Source organism: Papilio machaon, chromosome 1, assembly GCF_912999745.1.
Source record: "Papilio machaon chromosome 1, ilPapMach1.1, whole genome shotgun sequence".
NCBI classification, from domain to species: domain Eukaryota; kingdom Metazoa; phylum Arthropoda; class Insecta; order Lepidoptera; family Papilionidae; genus Papilio; species Papilio machaon.
In genome coordinates, this window is record NC_059986.1 from 9,052,697 (window position 1) to 9,070,075 (window position 17,379).

Genomic DNA, 17,379 nt, shown 5'->3' on the forward strand with positions numbered 1-17,379 from the left:
GTATTTAAATTAATGCCATGTAAACCTTACTTATAATATTTTAAGTCAACAAGAATGTTTCGAATTGTAAATACAGCCAGAAAAACACCATTCTACACAACATCGACTATAAATAATTGAATAATCAATGTTACACATATCCGGAGATAAGAAGGTGCACAGCATTAGGAAAAGACGGAGTTAATAAAATATTTATCGACCGTAGATATATCTGGCAGTGCCTTTCTTAATACATCTCGTATGCACGTGACCTGATCAATACTATCTGTTTTTTATCAAAGTTGAGTAAGACGATTAAAAATATAAACATGACAAAAAACTTAAAGAATTTTACTGTCTGTCAAATGTGAATCTAGATCATCCTAAGTATTGTAAATGTAGGATTTCCTGTCAATAAGTGCTTCCATTTAGTGTAGATTTAGTTTGAGAAACCAAACCAATACAATACGATTCTGAGTACGACGAATACGCCTCTGAACTTCAAAAAGGTCTTGGTATTATCTTCAAAAAGATTCAAAACATTGGATAACATAATGGTTGAAAGGCATAATTATCTAAATTTTGGAACAAGGGCCCTCCGACCTAACATCGTGCATTCATCCACTGGTCTGGTAGTGCGCGGTACTCACCTCTATAACATCTTTGAGCATGAACCGGCGACAGTGCGTGGTGCGGCGCGGCGCGGGCTCGGCATCTCGCTCGATGCCCTCGTCGTCGGTGTCGGCGCGCCCACTCTCCGACGTCTCCGAACCCTCCGACATGCCGCACTCCTCCTCCTCCTCTGAAACACACAACAAATATAATGGTAATTCACGTAATAAGAAAATAATCACAACTGTCTTAATCCTTATAACAATCCAGGAAATAATATGACTCGACCCTTCTCTTTTCAAAATCCGTCAAACTTTTAGGCTGAGGACGATCGTAATGGTACACCAAACGAGAAAAATACAAGCCAACATAAATTCAAAGCCTTGGAACTGCACTCGATAGACGATGTTTCATCAGTCTACCGCTGTTTTTAAATATCGAACTTTCAAATTAACATTTTTAACAGACAGTAATTTACATGCTAATTTAATTTGTTCATATTTCAGTGGCAAATTAATGAATAGAAACCGAGTGAAATTACCGTTGATATCGTAATATGAATGTTCAAACTGACTAAGACCTTGAGAGCCACGTGTGGACCAGTTCGTATTGCAAAGAGCTTCGATCACGATTCGCCACACTTTATTGACACTACTGTTGTAGGGTTACCATAGTACTGACGTTTCCTAGAACGATTTCCAATTAATCTTAATACATATTGTCTTACTGCTGAAATCAATATTTAATCCTTAAGATCGATCCGAAACTGTACTTTAATTATTTTGTCTATAATAAAGTACAGCTTTAGTAGTAGGAATGCGTGTTTGAAATGTGTTAGTTTTTCTTAATATCTAGGAGGACATTGAATTTGGTACTTAATAAGATTTTGTTTTTTGTGGTAACTCTATTAGTGCACGCAAAATATCGAAATGAGAATACGCAAGCGCACATTTACACGACCTATCAATACGGGGCGTTAACTTCATACTTGACATTGGTCACGCATCACCCTCGAGATGTATGGCGTGTCGATCGCGCAACCATCACACCGCTGCCAATGAACTTTATCATTTTCTCAACAATCCAACTATCCTTATAGGATGTATTCATTATGTTTCAAATTATTCCATTTTACTTATTTTAAGAGGTTCGCACAAATTGCGGAGTGACAGCTGGCCATTTACATCTTAAATAAACATACTTTATTTAAACTTCCCTCACCTGCTAAAACGACATTCACCCTTCCCATCAATTTCTTATAAGAAAATGGTAGGAAGAGGACTAAAATTTGACCTATTCACTTTCATCAGTCTTTCCCACTTCCCTCAAAATCAATAAATGGAAACAATTACTTAATTTGTAATACTGTTCAAGACATTGTAAGAAATATATATACAATGGTCAGAGTTCGTATGTCATACAACAATGGATAAGTGGTAGGCGCCGGCGTCAGCGCGCCGCGCGGCTGTCTTCCTACTGGCTGCAAATTGCCTAATCGACTATGACTAGCTGCACTCTGACTTAGTCATGATCGCCTGGTACTTTGTATTTACAATGTTAATATTTACTAAGTCACACTATTTTGTAAGAACACAACAAATTCAATCGTGACGTTTACGCCTAAAACTGCGAGAAAATATATTTGATAAATTGCTTCTTCAGATTTTCTTTTAAAAGTGCTCGTATGGGGGGAGGATTCCGACTATTAAACGTCATGTATAAAATCATGTCATCCCTCTCATCCTCTGAAGTAAAAAGACAAACAACAACAAGTTTGTCAATATACTTTTTCACTGCAAGATAATTTTATTACAGACAGAGTGTTCTTTCTTTACTCCAGTTAGATAACTGATATATACGTCGTGGGACCTTCAGTACCCGTTGCAAAGTATAAACCGTTGGCCGAGTCGATTGTAGTGGATTCCCAGAGATGTCTCCTAACGGAACGTAATTAGACGTTACGCACTATGTTAATGACTATCGAACAGTTAACGCAAACACATCAACACAACTGCACAAGTGCATTGCACAGTTGTGCGACATGATAACTTATAACTTTAAACATAAATTTTAATATATTAACATATTTTACAAAACTTCAAACATAACGGAGAGTAAGTTAAATTTTTTACATACATTATTATGACTGTTTACCACAGATGTAAAAAAAGGTGTTGAATTAAAGAAGGATAATCTTTAATATTTTGTCCTTACAAAACATATCATCTAATATATAAAATTCTCGTGTCACAGTTTTCATCACCGTACTCCTCCGAAACGGCTTGACCGATTCTCATGAAATTTTGTGAGCATATTCAGTAGGTCTGAGAATCGGCCAACATCTATTTTTCATTTTTTTTTTAACTGCGCGCGGACGGAGTCGCGGGCGACAGCTAATTTCTTTATAAGAGTACATATCAATCGAGCATGTGTGGTCTTCATGTGCATAAAAATACATTTACTTTCTCAATGGGATGAAATCACATAACGAAGAATTTATTGCATGTCGATACAGAAAAGATTTACAATAACTTACTCATGCGCATTTTGGGTTACAGTAAATTTTTCTTACGGCTTAATGCCAAAAAAAATATGATCTCGCAATATAACATATTGAAAGGAACATAAATCAAAATTAACTATACAATAAAATACTCTTATACTACGTGGATGACAATAATTGTGTAAAATTTATTTAAGTGTCCGTTTATTTAAAACTAATCAAAAGGATATTATTCCTCTAACTGTAAAGGCGAGTGTATATTAAACGTAGTTTAAAAGTAATAAAAATATTTATATATATTTTTTTTATAAGAGAAGGGGGCAAACGAGCAGCGGGAACACCAAGATGTTCATCGACGCCCACGGACATCTGCGATACCAGAGAAATCGCAAATGCGTTGCCGACCTTTGAGATGGTGATACGCTCGCTTCTTGAAGGACCCTAAGTCGTAGTGGTTTGGAAATACCGCCGAGGACAGACCATTCCACAACGCGGCCGTGCGCGGCAAGAAATATCGCGAGAACCTAATAATAATAATTATTATTATTATGCTTAATGTTAATACTTTATTACTGTATATTACCGTAATATATTAAAAGTTAATGTTTAATCTTCGGCAGCCGATCATTTCTATCTGCTTGAATAATGACAGCCTCTGAGAGAACCTTTTAAATCGTAACTTTTACTCACGATCAATTTCTATACCTCCCAGTTAATATTGAGTGCAGCGATATCTTGTAACCGTATAGTATACGGTATAGTATATATATAGTATATATACGGAAAGTACATTTGTAAATATCAACATTTAAGTAGACTAGCGTCATATTATGTATAACATATTGGGCATAAAGTATACAAAAAATCTCGTACTAATTTTGACATAATTAACAACGACGACACGAAAGTGATTGTCACAAATATTCGTACTAGGTACACTGTAATACCAACTTCAATTGTTAAGCAAACTAATCTTAATTATTTCAATAATAAGAGTGATACTAAAGATTGTATAAAAGCTAACAACAAATTGTTTTCTCCAACATTTGTTTTGTTACACTATAAAACTCTTATCATAGTAGCCAAAATCTTCTTACTTATTACAAGGCTTCGACAAATAGCATTAATGAAGGCGATAATGATTACAATTAACAATTCAAATCATTAAACCAACCACGTCGACTAGATTTGGGTATCAAATTAATACTTAATCAAGCAGCAGTCGCAACAGACGCCCACGAGCGCAGCCACGCGCCGCATTCTTCACAGTCTATGACACACAATGACACACTGACGTGTGACGAAACGAGCACGACGCAAATACAATGTGTTACAAGCACTGCTAAACTAAAACACTTTACATTCAAACCTTTTCATGCATGCAATCTGATAATAATAAATAAATAAAATTACTACTTAATTTTTGGAACGAAGTTCCTTATCGCGCGTTGTGAAAGGGGGCTAGACGGAAAAAAATCTTACGAAAAGTTGTCACGACACTTTTTGCTATAGTAAGTATGTTAACGACGAATGAGCGCTACTTCACCATGGCAACGACGTGACAATATATAACGAAAATTCATAGAAATAAAATGTACTTCTTGTGAAGACTTAAGTTTTATTCATAGAATAAACATTGGTTCCTTCACTAATTAATCGAAAGGAACTTCGTTCCATCCGGGTGTCCCTAGACACCTCTCAAGTTTTTTTTATAATAGAAGGTGGCAAATGAGCAATCAACCACTTGATGTCGCTAAAATAGTGAAGTGATTACTGCCATTGACATTTACAACAAATGAAAACGTTGCGGTTGTTGCCTGATTCCAGTCTTTGTTCCCAAAAAAATCGAAACTCATTTTAACGATAGATAACGGGAGATACGTAGTGAATATTGCTGTTAATTCAAAGGAATTCCAAAGAAAATAAAGGGGTGGTCGTAAAAGAATAACATGTTGATAATGTTAGTGACAGTGTTGGGTACACGCATTTCCCGCGAATTACGTGCAAATGCATCAATAGTGATGTCGTGATTTATATCGTAAAATACCTTTCTTACGGAGTTTAGATATCGATGCAATACTAAATGTTTGTATAAATCGATTAAATTATTACATACGTGACTTTTATGACTAAGGATACACCTTAGATAGTATCATAAGTAGGTACACAAAGGTAGTGTTAAAATAGTCATTGTAGTAAGCAAGATCGACCGTGAGTTACCGAGACCAAAATCCCCGTTTAAAACATATTATTATCACTGTTCTGTCAAAGATTAAGACAGGGATGACGATATGTTTCATACAGAGATTATGGTCTTAGAAATCCACGGTTAACATTTAATTTTCAAAATTAAACTAGTGATGTAATTGCAAGAGCTATTGAATTTAAAACGATAGATAGTGTATACTGAATCAATAAAGATAGCAAAAAGTTTTTATATACGGAAGAGAGATTAAGATTAATGGCCAGCATACACCGCGACAATGGACTAACATCGGAAATAGTTTAAAAGTCAATTTGTCGTCAGCTGGGCGTTTTCATCAATACATAACACTGCCGGCGATAAAAGGAAGTGGAGAAACTTAGAAAGGCTTTCATTAAATTGTAATCGACAGAGATTAACGAATAAAACCCACAACAAATGTCTTCTGGATAAGCTTTTTCAAAATGTAGTTTAAATAATATCTATATAATACACCATCAATTAATACTTTGAATATTTTTATTTATCATTTCACAATGATAATAATACTTTTCTCAACGTTCCATTTCACGCCTAACACACGTTTTTTTAAAAACTGTAATTCAAAATCTACTTATTTAATGTTACCATATCACGATAAATTCCAAACGTGAAAATACGATTATAATCTACACAAATAAATACAAAACATGCAATCCTAGTAGAAGACTAATAGATTACTTATCTGGACAGATATTTAAACGTACAATGTTATAGTAGACAGTTTGGCGTTTTGTATTTACATCGGTCTTTACAGAATTTACACTCACTCCATAGATAGCGAAGCGTTCACAACTTTATCGCCATACATTCAAATAATTCTGCAATGTTTAATTTAAAGTTGACAATGGTGGAATTTATTTCGCTATTATTTATTTTAGAACGCTTAGGGAAACTAACTCGGAAAATGATTACCTGTATATTTAAAGTGCATAATGCATTAAAGACATTTTGATAGTGTTTCATGAGCTTCACAATTATAATTATAATTATAAATATAATTATAATTAGCAATAAGAGGACGTTAGTAACATATCTAATAACCTTACTTAAAATCTACTAGCCTTCTAGTTAAATAAAAAAAAAAAAACAAAAACGGGACCATCTGCAAGCACTTCCTTTCGATTAAAATATTTTTTATCAAAATCGAACCACCAGGGGCGGCGTTTCGCAATAACACACATAAAAAAAATACAGTCGAATTGATAACCTCCTTCTTTTTGAAGTCGGCTAAAAATGCCCGTTAAATACTGTCGAAGTTAAACGTTAATACGAGGAACCAGTTACATTTAAAACCATAAAAAAGCAGATGATCATTTCTATTTTAGGCACACGTAGATTATGATCTGTGTCAGTATTTCCATACGAATAGCTCAGGGCGAGCGCCAGAGCTTCGGCCAAGAAAGGCGTGGGAACATCGCGGTCACTCTTTAGATCTGCGAATAAAAGCGGCCATGATAAAAGCAACGCACTTTCTTCTCATTTTTTTTCTAAGTTATTGTAATCGTGGCTACAGTTGCATATGATCTTTTTCTTGATTCGATGCAAATAATCTTGAATATTATAATAAATTTCTTTAAAAAATAAGTTAGTGAATAATATATAATAATCATGTATTGTCGAATCTAAGTAGATGATGGCAACAATAGAGATGTAGATGAAATTGTGAGATGAGATATCAAAACTACGTGCAATGCTTTCAATGAAACAACATTTTTTACGTTGACACAGTTCTTAAAATCCTTGAAATAATTTGAAATATTTATGTATCAACGTAAGTCATTGTTACTTAGCACTTGATTTTCAATAGCATTATAATTACTGGTAAACAAAGTCGTAGCACTTCGACATTCATTAGTTTAAAACAGATTTGTAGGAACTACTCACAATTATTAACAAATAGCTGTCACTCGCGACTCCGTCTGCACTGCATTAAAAAAACATAATAAGTAGCCTATGTGTTTTTCCAGACTATGTTCTACATCTGTGCCAAATTTTATCAAGATCCGTTGAGCGGTCTAACAAACAAGATCTAAACTTTCGCATTTATAATATTAGCAGGATTATCTGTTTGGGAACTCAATACCAATCAGTGTTCTCGTGAATTTCATACATTTGTAAAAAACTAATCATGTTACATAATCGAAAAAGTTACACATAGGTATCACACGTAGCAGATGTTTCCTTTCGATGTGTATTAAATCGCTAGAGCTATACAGAACGGCACGTCTTCCGTTGCGGGTCTATTATAAAGCTATAAATCCACCGCACCCGACTGTCTGTTCGTCTGTCGGCATGTTGCATTTCTTCTTGAACGAGGAAACCGTAAACGTGTCGCGAGATTGCAACTCGATTACAAAGCATAACGACTACGATCGATAAAAACTTTATAGAGAAACGTAGAAATCACGATGCGCTTTTAATGGACTATCACACACATAACGGCTAAAAAAATTAAATAGATTAAATGAAAAAATTCGTGATTATAATAAGAGATGCTTCAGGCATATCAAAACTGAATTAGAATTATAAGATACATACAATGACATACTGTATGTACGTTATGTACGAATTTTATTTTGCTTAAAATAAGAGACTGGTCAGGATCGTGTCAATAGTTCCACATCAAATAACTCTTACACATTTTCTTCCTTCTAAAATATTTTTCGCGTGACTGTACATAAGAATGAATATGACAAAGGTGGGAGGTGAAATGCAAGTGTGGAAAATCAACTATTTCATTGTTAAACGATGGGTGGCGCTTGAGTCGGTGTCGGTGCAGAGGTCAGACATAATGTGCCAACAGCTTTACTGCGATATAAACTCGAATAACAACGCCTTTAACTACACAAGTAATACGAATATAAGAGAAAGTGTACATTATGAGAACTTCTAAGTTTATTTATTATATTTCCTTTATTACTAAATTACAAACAAAGGTTCTTAGCTGACACCGCAATGATTTTAGATTTCTAAAACATTTAACCAGAGGACAAAGGTTGATATTGCATTATAAGATTTCTAGTTACGAAGAAATTTTAGCCGAGAAACAAAGAGGATTTTCACCTCATATTGTCGCATACCTGTTGTAGAATTAAATAGATTGTATAAATAAGTAAATTTTAATTAGTAATTAGGATAATATTTTTATCATTTTGATTTAATATTAAATAATTATATTCTCATATTTCGATTATTTTTATATTACAAGGTGGCAAATGAGCCTAAACACCGACCGCTGTCCGTAGACATCCGCAATTGCAGATGCGTTGCCTACCTTTAATCCTTACAGGAGAACGCACAAAAAGATGATATATCCTTTTCCTATGCGTCCCTGCTTCCATCAAATCCACTTTCCCTTCACATCCTTTCTTTATTAGAAAGGGGTGGGAAGGGAACGTGGACTAAAATTAGGCCTCCGGCGCGCACACACGTCAGACGAAACGCGGAATTGCTTCCACTTCACGTCTGTCTTCTATGTGGTCGTGGTATTTGGTACCTTTTGACCCGGCCCATTCATGCACCTAACAAATATTGTTATTGCGGGATCTATCACTGTTAAATGGTTTTACAATGTCGTTTTATGGTTCCTGCAAAAATATTCACACTAATTATTCCAATACAAATATCGAGTACAACTCTGCACAATTTTCACCTTATATTTCAATGTAAAATAGTGAAGTCTGAAAGGTGTACAAGTTGTTTTAAATTTATTCACTACTTTAATATACTGTTAAAGTGTTGGAGAAAGTGAAAATTATTATCCTATCCGCGAGGCATTTAACAATTCTGTCATTAAAGGTAAACGAAGTAGCTTTTGCGACAACTTAACACGTTGAACTTAAACTTAGGTGAGATAACAAGCCTACAATATTTATTAAAAGGATTTACATCACTTTAGATTTATTTACATTTGAAAAAGGAACTAAAACGTATGTTTGATACAGAGAATGCTCAAGAGAATAAAATAGCCGGAAGCTGTGAAAAACACAAATCCGGAGTATAGTTCCATTCAAACATATTGGCGGCTCGAAATATACGTATATTACGAGACTCTAAGCACAACACAATCTGAGGTTACAGAAGGATCAAAAGAAGTGAAGACTAATAACCTGGGCGCTCTTTTTCAATCACAACAATACTTTTTCAACAACAGCAATAAATCCACATGGCATCTCCAGGCATACCCTGGTTAACCAGGAGCAGTCAACAATTTTCAATCTCCTAATAGAAAAAAGGTACGTCTATGAAGATTTCCCGCAATTGTTCTTTCGTGTAGTTTAAATAGTGCTTGGCGATCCGATCTCGTGTAAATTAATTAGCAGTTGTGCGCTGCACGTAGCAATTATAAAACAGTATTTTCTAATAGCATTTGAAATTCGAATTGAAAGGAAACCTTGCACTAGCGTATAAATTTAATGAAGCCAATAAAAATCCTGTAAAAATTGCAATAATCGAATTTATGAAATACATACTTAATATATTATAAATACATAATTATATGTTCCTAAGTATGATTCAACAACTGATATGGAACATAAAAAATAAAAAAATTGTTGGCCAATGTTACGACTATAAACTTAGATCAAAATAGTAATAATGACAATAACTTGTATGACATTAAATTTAATTAAGAAAACATCAGTTCCCAAAGCAAAGATCAAGGGTCAAGACACGAACATCGATGTTTTCACGTCTATCGTAACCCTAACTGTAAACGAAAGTTCTTAGTAACCATCGACGCACGTCTTCCCATTCAGATCTCAGCATGGGACAAAATAAATCCAACATTCCAATTACACGCAATCATCGTTGACCATAACTTACAAAAAAACACTATCAAATCTATAGGGATATCGAAAACATAACTTAAACGTTGAAAGGGCAAAACAGTTAATATTTTAAATTTACCCAATAAATAACACCCATATGAACAAAAGCGCAACGCATCCTTGAATGGATTTTAAATTAATGGATTTAAAACAGGATATAATTAAAATAATTCAAAGACTGTCGTTAGTTAGACATTCGATCTCTGAGTTTTTTCAGCGAACATTGCATTAAATTAATATCTGCGTAAGCATCACAGTTTCTCAATAAGAAAAACGGAAAGAAATAAATCGTAATCGTACCACAAGCATGTACTTAAAAGACATATCTTTATCGCTTTAGATATCAGATTGAGTTTGGACTTTGGAAGTGTAATGACTAAAACATTGTTGATGCGAAGGATTAATTCTATCGAACATTGATAATTTTGACGTATGCTCAATTCTCAATTCCAAAATTCCCAAAAAAAACATTTCGTCGATTCTCGTCACATCTTCTAAGTTCTTCTAAATAAATTTTAAAACGGTAGCTAGTGCAGATTCAAATCCGTCACACAAATGCAGCGTTTGCGACAAATAACGTGATCTGGTGAAAGGTCATCGAGGGGAAAGTTCAAGCGGAGAAACCCGCACTCTCTGTAGGTGCCATATCTCTAACCACAAGGGCTATTCACCGTCCGTTACATTTCTTTCAATTCCCTTTCTATTACTTCAAATTGTCACGAATTTTGTTTTAACAATTTTTCCGGTGTTAAAAGATTCACTTATACAAGGATTTATTTTTTAAAATGGTAGAACGCAATAATAGATTTTTAATACATCAAAATCTAGTTTAGATGCGTAATTCTCCTCTGACTAGGTTTGTAAAAGTCTGCAAATAATAACTTTAAATTTAGAAGCTTACTGTTATGAGACGATTTCGTAATCAGTAAAGGATTAAAAATTAATAAAAATAATCAAATCTTTTATATTTTAAGCAAATTAGAAAACGGACCATGAGAAATATAGAACAAATTAACATGGAACGATATATGCTAAAATAAAAGTGAGCCTATCTTCAAAAATGGTGAAACGCGTCATCTTTGCAACAGTTAATCCGGTTACAGGGAGCACTCGTTATGACAAATCCTACCAACTTTGGACTGGCCAACGTTCGAAAATGGAGGGCTTAAATATTTACAGTATTAATGATGATCTACGATAGTGTGTAATAGCGTTTAGATGTTAGATAACTTTAAGGTAGATCACGTACCGTTTCTACATTGTAAATCGTAAATGTATAAAGCAGATAAAGCACTTTTACTTCACATTCGAGATTCTTCCAACCCAAATTCTTCCAAACCAGATTCTTCCAAATGGACCTACGACCTCGTAATAACGGCAGGAAGTCAAGTATTGCAAAAGGCCTATGTCCAACTATAGACTAATTAAAACAGTATTAGTAACTCGTTAAAAGTCGCTATTACTCCACTTGTTATGTTATTTTCATTTGAACTTACCGGCATCACACGCCGTCATGTCGGTGATGAGGTCTTCGAGATCAGGCGAAATGAGCCGCTCTTCATCCTCCGCGTGCGTGTAGTCCAACGCGTGGTAGATCACCAGCGCCAGGTTCACCACCATCTAAAACAAACCAACAATATTACACTTGACTTCAATTTAAACTTTATTGTTCTAAGTAAAGACTATCCTCGCATGAAAGAGGTGGACTAATTCCGTTTGACATCATCTTTGTCCATCTCTTTCTCTTCTTTTCCGTAGATAGATATTGAACTATTAGACTAGACTGATAAGAAAGTAAGGTTTTTCGCTGTACTATGTCGGTGTCATAGTCATCTTCTACTTAACAGCTAAATCAATTTCGGAATGTGTATTGTCATTCCACTCATAATCTCCGTAAGAAGATTTACATTCAATCGGATTTTGTGTTACTTTGTTTTACCTGATACTTGTTTAAATTCATTTGGTTTTCATTTATTTCAATGCATCTGTAGTCAAAAGAAGCACCCCGCGTGACTATCAGATGAACGAAACAGGGGTCCGGCATTGTATGTTATATGTTGGCCAACCGACCTCGCAACGCGCCCGTACGCCGCGCCACAGCAACGCAACACTGCACACCCCATTACCCGCTTTTGTAACAACTGATACCACCTGATTAATGATGACTGTCGAATATAAAACAAAAAATTAAATAACATCTACAATTCCATCCCCAACACCGTCTACTAATTCTACCTTCTAACCTAATACATAATGAGTTGACGATGACAGATCCATCTGTTACCGAAGTTTAAATGTCTAATCAGGAGTGAAAATTTTTGACGTATATATTACTAGCTATCGCCCGTGTCTCCGTCTGCGCGGCATTAAAAAAACTTAATAGCCTTCCAGACTATGTCCTATATATGTGCCAAATTTCATCAAGATCCGTTGAGCCGTTCCGGATATACCTTCAAAGAAATATACATCCATCCATCTAATCATTCGCATTTATAATATTAGTAAGATATAAATAAATACAAAATAACAGCATTAATAACTTAATACAGTCTTTTCCTATTTCCCAGCTATTCACATGTTTCTAGTAGAACAAAAGACGCCCAAAACATGTTTAGAAAACGGTAATATACGGTCAGAGTTTGCACGGAGCAGTAGGCAGATCAGGATAGAGCTGGCCGATGCTATGGTAACGCAAAAGGGGCATTGTATGCAAATCACGTGAGATATCGAATTCAGTCGTGTTGCAGCGCGTTGCGTAACTGCCACTCAAAGCCATAACAACAACATCCGATATGCAAGGTGTTTATACACCAAAGCTGTGACCAAGCGAAAAAATACTTTTCGTACTAAAATCTTACTAATATTATAAACTAGTTTTTACCCGCGACTCCGTCCGCGCGGAATAAAAAATAGAAAACGGGGTAAAAATTATCCTATGTCCTTTTCCTGGTTCTAAGCTACCTGCCCACCAATTTTCAGTCAAATCGATTCAGCCGTTCTTGAGTTATAAATAGTGTAACTAACACGACTTTCTTTTATATATATAGATTATAAATGTGAAAGTTAAGATGAATGGATGTTTATTAAAAGGTATCTCCGGAATGGCTAAAAGGATATTGCTGAAATTTGGCACAGATGTAGAACATAATCTGAAAGAACATAGAGTCTACTTATTCAGTTTTTTTATAATTCCGCGCGGACGGAGTAGCCGGGGACAGCTAGTTTTAACATAAAGTAAACTACGTAAATTTGAAGGCATACTTTTTAGGTATTCTGTTTACAACCACGCACTAAACTACAATAGAGTAAATGTAATATTCCAATTTTCTAAAATCCTTATTGGTTCTAAGATTGCACTAGTGTATAAACATCCTTAACAAACTTCGACGATAACTGATTATTAGGGTAATGCACGGGTTTTGTTGAGATATTGTTTAAAACACAATCAGATGATATCTAACTATTACAGCTAGGGTTGCCAGGTCGCCAAACCTACTAGCCGGACAGACCAGCCAGTTTGGCAGGACATTTGGGTAGAAGGGTCGGACACCCGTATTATTTAGAATTTTGTCTTAGTATAAATAGGTACACTCTTGTTTGGGAAATGTAAAAAGCCTAACAAAAGCCGGACAAGTCGGACACCGTTTATTTTGGCCGGACACGCAATCAAAAAGCCTACCTATGTCGGCTTTATCCGGACGCCTGGCAACGCTAATTACAGCAAATATTTTTCGATTATACTAGCTCGTTACGATGTTCTCGACTGAAAAAACATACTGACAACGATAAGAATCAACGCCTCTACATTTTCGAAGTTTTTTTTGTTCACCATCTCAAAAGTCTCCCACCTTCGTCTAATTTGAATATAAAAAATAAGATAATATTGCGAGATGCCGGATATTACAGCTTAGAAATAATTTAACATCATCTGCGGGTCCTTACTTTATTTCTTACTGTACTTAAGATGATAGATGCGATACTAATGCTCGTAAAAACATTGCTGTTTAACACTTATTGTGCTTATGATTCTGTCGCGGAAGCTATCTCCCTGAATTACCTCATTTAAAATCCTATCTCGTAGCCAATAGAGTTTAAAATGACTTGACAGTAAGTAAGATGGTCAGCGCATCATAAAGTTGCGGTTGTTGCAATTTATATTTTGCTTTGATGTGATAAAGTTTATTATGCTACATCAATGCCAAAGCTTTGATGATACCAACCGCACGCAAAGCACGTATGTGAAACAAATGGCCGTGGGAAGAAATTATGCTACGCGAATAGATTTGATATTATACGAGAATGTTTACGGAAACGACGACCGGTGAGGTATACTAATTTTAACCGTTATATTATAAAATCTCTTGTCATATTAAGTCTCTATCATCACTTTACGTTTTACAGTAAGTTTAATTACCTGAACTTGATATTAATCATAAATCTATGTCAGAAAAATTTACAAACAAAAAAAAACAATGGGACCCATCTGCAAGCACTTCCTTTCAATTAAAATATTTTTTTATCAAAATCGGACCACCAGGGGCGGAGTTTCGCGGTAACACACATAAAAAAAAATACAGTCGAATTGATAACCTCCTTCTTTTTGAAGTCGGCTAAAAACAAACATCATTGGACCGAAACGCGTTATTTGGTAGGACTGTTATTTAAATACAAAAAAAATACAGTCGAATTGATAACCTCCTTCTTTTTGAAGTCGGCTAAAAAGGATTAACACTCTCGTTCAAACACAATGCGATTAAGAATCTACTCAAATACAAGGTACACAAACAGTTATTTGTTTTACTTACAGAATAGTGTTCAACTAGAACAATCGACTAACGAAATGGTATTGCGTGCTTCACCGCATTCTCAACAGTGTCAAGATGAGGTTGTTGATACCCTCTCTGAGACTGTTAGCTGTTAGGCTAGAGTTATACAAACACGGTGCCCAAATGACCCCTGACACGGTAAGGAGGAGAAAGTTCAGCCTTACATTTGTACAAGTAGTAGTAGTTTACAACCTTAAGATTAATAAGAGAGAAACACAGAAGTTATAGTTAGTGTGTATGTATACAAATTGTATAATTTCTCAGAGCATTGTAAGGGTTCACGTTTTAATATGTGAAACTATAATATCTAAGATACTAAGGCCCTTCATACACAAGGCAGTGTAAATCTTCGAAAACCGGCGATTTTAGTCGCCTGGCGACATACGCAGTAAAACGTCTTGGAGGTTCGTACACAGTGCGCGGCGCTGCCATTTCTATGTGTTATCGCCAAAGACAGTCGCTCGCAATTTGTCAACATTGTCGTGAGAAAAGTCGCTGCAAAATGGCGGAGCAAATCTATACCATTGACATCTAGGCTCGCGTCCACGATTCAAAGTCGTGTGTACGGAACGCTTGCAACGCGATTCTCGCGACGCAACCATACAACATTAGATTCTACGATTTACATTGCCTTGCGTATACGTAGGGCCTAAGAGAAGTTATAATTTCGGTCCAAAAATATACACAAAAGCTTGGAGAACTAGTTTTGAATATAGGTAGAAGCCTAATGAGAATCCCCTTCCTTTGATGTTACCGCATTACAAATTCAAGAATATCGTCTTAGACTAAACAACAGTTTATCAATGCCATCAAAAAATAGCATCGCTTTGAAAAAACAATGAAAATGCTACAAATTTCCTTTGGCGCCACAGATTGTAACATTTATGTATCTTCATTTACTAAAATATCCGAAAACTAGCACAACCGAATGCTTGTTTACGTAACCTATGTTTTGCTGCCAAAATATTGTCCCAAATATTCCAACATTCCTTTGGTCGAATTCTGCCTTAAAGTACGGGATAAAAGTAAAATAGAACATTCAAATATTTCTGTAAAAGAATGTCGACTACTTGAAAAATGGGTACAAAGAATTCTTTCAAACAATTCAACTAAAAGAAAATCAGTATAAGTCGAAAGATGGCACATCTTTGTAATTGGTTTATATTTTAGAAGAGAAGGAGACAGGAAACCAAGATAAACTATGCTTAGTAATTTAATTAAAAAGAACCAATCACTAAATTGGTACCTTCAGGAAAATACTAAAACAACAACAGATCGTATCATCGTAGCCCTCTGGCAAGAAGCTCGCAACAATTAATTTGATTTGTCGCCCGTCCGCCTCAATCAATGAGACCCTTGAAGTACTTATAAAGGATGTTACTGTGTTTTCTATTTTACTTGAATTACTTTGCTCATAAGTGTTAGTATAGATATTTTATTCTTAAGTTACATAGTTTTTTTTTTTTCAATACAGTAAAAGTGTGATAAAAAGTAAAAAGTCTCCGAAAAGAAAAAAAGGTACGTTATTTGCCTTATTGTGTTTTCTTTGTACAGTTTGGTTTGACTTCTTTCTACTGATAGGAATACATGTTTTCTCATCTTAATACTTTTTAATTTTTTTTTTAATCATTACAAAATTTAATATAGTACACTATAGCAGTTCAAACACTCAGTACAGTATCGTTCATGACAATAAAAATAGGATGTACCATTCAACAACAAAAAATACATTTGAATAGCAGATAAATATAACACCATGGAAATCGAATCACGTTGGAAAAAAAAATTAAGTCATATCAATTATTTTCGTTTATCGAACATCCTGTAGTTAAGAATAAGTACTAAAACAATTTAATCGAATTGGCGCTCGCGTCGCCTCAGACAATTATCGTGTAAACATCGTTATGAAGAATTACGACACATTCAATTCCAGTACACAGATGTACAGACAGACAACACTACACTATGGACATGAATGAGACACACAACATTGAAGACAATAATTTGAGTATTTATTACAATCTACGGCATTCATTTTCAATTTATAAATAAAAAAAAATGGAAAAGAAATTGTCATCCCAATTCTTCTTGAGAAAACTCAGAAAAATGTCTTCGTGTCTCTTCCAACAATAGAAACTCACGTATAACATTTTTAAGCTTGCTTTTGTTTTTAAACTTGTGACATCAAACATTGATTCCACTTCAAAATAGTTTTAAATTAAATACGTAACTTTTGTACATCTTGTACTTTTGTATAAAATATTCAAGCAATGGAAATTGAATCGCACTTGAATGGTATTATAGACAGCTTATTGCAGTAACATGCGTAACGCTACGAGGATATAAACTCTATGATCTTTGACAACGCGAGGTCTCGGGACTTCC

The 17,379-nt window shown here is 34.8% G+C and overlaps 1 protein-coding gene across 1 annotated transcript in view; it reads right to left on the minus strand.

The window, feature by feature from the left end:
- LOC106719281 (protein spire) overlaps nucleotides 1-17,379 on the minus strand; it is a 112,963-nt gene that overhangs the window by 37,575 nt on the left and 58,009 nt on the right. The window contains exons 3-4 of the mRNA XM_045686369.1: nucleotides 11,665-11,788; nucleotides 630-781 (exon numbers count right to left, since the gene is read on the minus strand). Coding sequence (XP_045542325.1) covers nucleotides 630-781; nucleotides 11,665-11,788 — 276 coding nt within the window. The remainder of the gene's footprint in view (nucleotides 1-629; nucleotides 782-11,664; nucleotides 11,789-17,379) is intronic.